The sequence below is a fragment of the Lactuca serriola genome, chromosome 7 (genome assembly GCF_051521515.1).
Source record: "Lactuca serriola cultivar US96UC23 chromosome 7, Lser_US96UC23_V15, whole genome shotgun sequence".
Taxonomy (NCBI): domain Eukaryota; kingdom Viridiplantae; phylum Streptophyta; class Magnoliopsida; order Asterales; family Asteraceae; genus Lactuca; species Lactuca serriola.
Window position 1 is genome coordinate 51,441,278 of NC_136414.1, and position 3,806 is coordinate 51,445,083.

The following is a 3,806-nucleotide window of genomic DNA, read 5'->3' on the forward strand; positions in this document are numbered from 1 at the left end:
TTCAAGTGTGCTGCAAAGGATTGACTTAATTCACTTCCTCCCGGGTCGGTCACCACATGAGCTAAGATGAAAGAAGAGTTCATAGACTACTTTTGCCCGCCTTACAAAATAGCTAAGTTGCAGAAAGCCATTGCCAACTTCGAGCAACAACCCGAAGAGTCCCTTTATGAGGAGTGGGAAAGGTACAAAGGTCTTCTTAGAAATTGCCCACACCATGACCTTAATAGCCAACAAGAGGTCTCCATCTTCTATGATGGAGTCAATGTCACCTCAAGGCAATTGCTCGACTCGCAAGGCCCACTCACAAAGAAGGCACCCCCAGTAGTTAAGGAATTAATTGAAGAATTCTATAAGCATTCTAGAGAATACCACAACCCAAGAAATGAAGTAAGTCGGGGGGTAGTGAACTCAGCCAATGATGGCATGGCGGTGGTGATGGCTAAGCTCGATAGTTTAGATAGAAGGATGACGAAAATGGATCAAACAATCCATGCTTCGAGTTGGATGCGAGAACTATAGAGGGCTTCATCTCACGAAGGATTGTGACTTGGATGAAAATGGAAACAAGAAGGCGCAAGTGTTCTACTCAAGCGGGGACAAATACGACGAAAATTAGCGAAAACCAAAGAAGGAATAGCTCCCATACAAAGAATATAAAAGAGCAAAGGAAGAGAAATACAAGCAGAAGGAGAGGGGTTTTTATCAAAAAGAAGAACCGGTTATGGAAAAGAAAGCCGATTTAGAAGAAATGTTCACTAGATTTATAGTCGCGTCCGAAAAAAGACACAATGATCACGATGCTGCAATACAAGAGACCAGAAATATGCTAAGGAATCAGCAAGCATCTATTCTCAACATTGAGAAACAGCTAGGACAACTTGCACATCAAGTGAACGAGAGAAGATCGGGTCAACTTCCAAGTAAAACCGAGAATAATCCGAGAATGGAGAATGTGAACGCTGTGACTTCCAACTATGAAGAAATTTTCACACCTGCACAGAAGATCTCCAAGGTGCATACAGAGAAGACAGAAGAGTCGGGTCCAGCTAAACCCGACCAGACTCGCCGAGTCCCTCTAATGGACTCGACGAGTCCATGCCCTGATGACAAATCTGTTGTTTTCTTAAGGCCTTTCAACCCTCCTTTGCCATTCCTAATCAGAGCCACACCTGAGGAAAAGGTTAGAGCATATAGAGCTTTCATGGAGCATGTTAGAGCCCTTCAAGTCAAAGTTCCATTTGTAGAAACAATGCTTCAAACACCTAAGTATTTTAACTTGCTACAGGGCCTATTTGCTGCTAGAAAAGATTTTGCTGAAGTTTCGGAGATAGTATTGAGTGAGCTACCAAAAAAGAAGGGTGATCCGGGAAGCATCATAATTCCTTGTCAATTTGGAAATGTACTTGCCACTCAAGCGTTGACCGATTCGGGTGCAAGTATTAACTTAATGCCTTTTTCTCTCTTCAAGAAGCTAAATTTACCGGAGCCAAGGCCTGTGAATATGAAGATCCATTTGGCGGATAAGACGACTATTCGTCCAAGAGGTGTTTGTGAAGATCTCCTCATTAAGGTTGATAAATTCATATTCCCCGTGGACTTTGTGGTACTTGATATGGAAGAAGACCCCGAAATTCCAATTATTTTGGGGATATCATTTTTGAATACCGCATGCGCATTGATAGATGTATGCGAGTCCACACTCACATTGAGGGTAGGAGATGAGTCAGCAGTTTTTAAAGCTCTAACAGAGATTAAGCAAGAAGAAGGAATAAAAGAAGAAGTCTAATTCATTAATTTGGATGATGAGATATTACAAAAAGAACTTGCACTCTTGCAAGAAGAAGATCCAAGTAAGTTTTTGCTATCCTCTAGAGGGAATGATGATGTTGACAAAGACTTGGAGGAGATAGAGAAGCTGCTGAAAGGAGTCGAATCAAAAAACGCAGTGGGATGTGAGGAATACGCTCCGACTCGCCGAGTCGCTTTCATGGACTCGACGAGTCCATTCGAAAATCTCAATAACATGGACGATTTTGATATGCTTGTTACCAGTTCCCTGCATGTTCTGGACATGAAGATTTTCCCTAATTCTTTAGAAGATCAAGCAGCGGAAGGAGGATTGGATGGTGATTTTCAACACGTTCAAGTAGCATGCCTTGATACATTAATGCAAGATGATGAAGACAATCCACTTGAAGAGGAGGAAAGCTTTGGAGAAGAGGAAAATGAAAGGGTTAGGAGAGATGATGTTGATCACCCATTCATTACCAAGCCTCAAGCCCAAGTCTTCACCAACTATGAAATAATGAAATTTAAAGAAGGAGTAATGCAAAAGAGGGTGCAAGAGAATGGAATAAAGAAGAGGAAGATGAGGAAAAGGGAAATTCATGCAACTGAGGATGATGCTACAAGGAAAAAGAGAGAAGAATTAAGACGGGCTTACAAGAAGAAGATACATGCTTATAAGACAAAGTATAAACCACAAAAGATTAGGCATGCGTTCCCAATGCAGGAAAATGAAGAAACGTAGATGGGAAGGAGTCCAGCTAACGACTCCTTAAAAAGAAGCGCTTGGCGGGAGGCAACCCGTTATTAGAGTTTGCTTTCTTTTATCTTTCTTATTTTTGTTTAATTTTCATTTTTAGGATTTTATTCTAGTCTTCTAAATCATCGGACATGACTGCTTGAGAGTGCGTATGGACTAAGTGTGGGGTGGAATGAATTTTTAATGACAAAATGATATGATTTTCTGAATTGTTTGCAAGTGACTCGGCGAGTCTGACCCTGACTCGACGAGTCTCTTCCAATTCCAGATGAGTTTGAATTCACAACCAGACTCGGCGAGTCTGACTCTGACTCGACGAGTCGATTTTATTTACAATTTTTTTTTTTTTTTTTACAATCGGTAAAACTAGGGTTTTTAACCCTAAAGAGATCATTTTCCCCCATTACTCGACGTGCACCTCCCTTGCTCTCTCTCTCAAGCATTCATCAAGTTATACATCTTTTCTTCAAAATTCTTGAATTCTATCAACAAAGGTACTTAATTTCTTCCATAATCCTGTTAAAGTTATGATTTTTAGATGATTTAGGGTGTCAATTTCATAGAATACCCGATTTTGAAGTTTAGTGAATTTTTAGGGTTTTGATTTAGTATTAATTATGTTGTTTTGGATGGTTATTCTTGCTTTAATACATCTTAGAAACATCCATGGACAAAACCCTTGAAAAAAATTTCAAGTTTTATGGTCGAATTTTGATCGACCCGTCGACTGATTCGTTCAGTTCATGACTCGCTGAGTCGTTCATGGACTCGACGAGTCCATTCGGGGACCCAGGTGGAATCTGTTTTGATAATTTTCTGTGTTTTCTGGGTTGTGTGTTCTTTGTTTTGCAGGGACAATGTTTTCAAGAGGACAGAGCTCAAGTGGACACCAAGGAGATTTTCCTTGGTTGAATTTCCCTCAAATTGAATTTGCTTCGACAATGACAAGATGGAAGAAGAAGCTGGCTGCGGTTAGAAAGAAGGAGGTTTATATACCAAATAGGGTTGATTGGGATTGGTTGAAGAATGTTTGGTATGAAGAAGAGTTGGCGCCTTACCTTTTGAAGGAATTTACGTACGAGGGGGAGACAATCATTTGTGATGGATGGAGCTGGGTTTTTAGAATTCAAGAACCGTTGTATCGAGAACTTTGCTGGGAATTTTTCTCCATGGTGTCTTTCCGAGGAGGAGATGATTGCTACCACCCCGCGAGTTTTAGTTTTTGCCTTGGGGGCGAGTTCCATCAATGTTCGGTCATTGA

The 3,806-nt window shown here is 40.8% G+C and overlaps 1 protein-coding gene across 1 annotated transcript; it reads left to right on the forward strand.

Annotated features, from left to right (window-relative positions):
• The first annotated feature begins 1,078 nt into the window (after positions 1–1,078).
• On the forward strand, positions 1,079–1,786 carry LOC145063962 (uncharacterized). Its single transcript, XM_079011510.1, has one exon. The coding sequence runs from the start codon at positions 1,079–1,081 to the stop codon at positions 1,784–1,786; it is 708 nt and encodes a 235-aa protein (XP_078867636.1).
• Positions 1,787–3,806: the final 2,020 nt, after the last annotated feature.

What these genes read in the sequence shown, in the direction of transcription:
- LOC145063962 (XM_079011510.1), top strand. Translation starts at nt 1,079, where the DNA reads ATGGACTCGACGAGTCCATGCCCTGATGACAAATCTGTTGTTTTCTTA.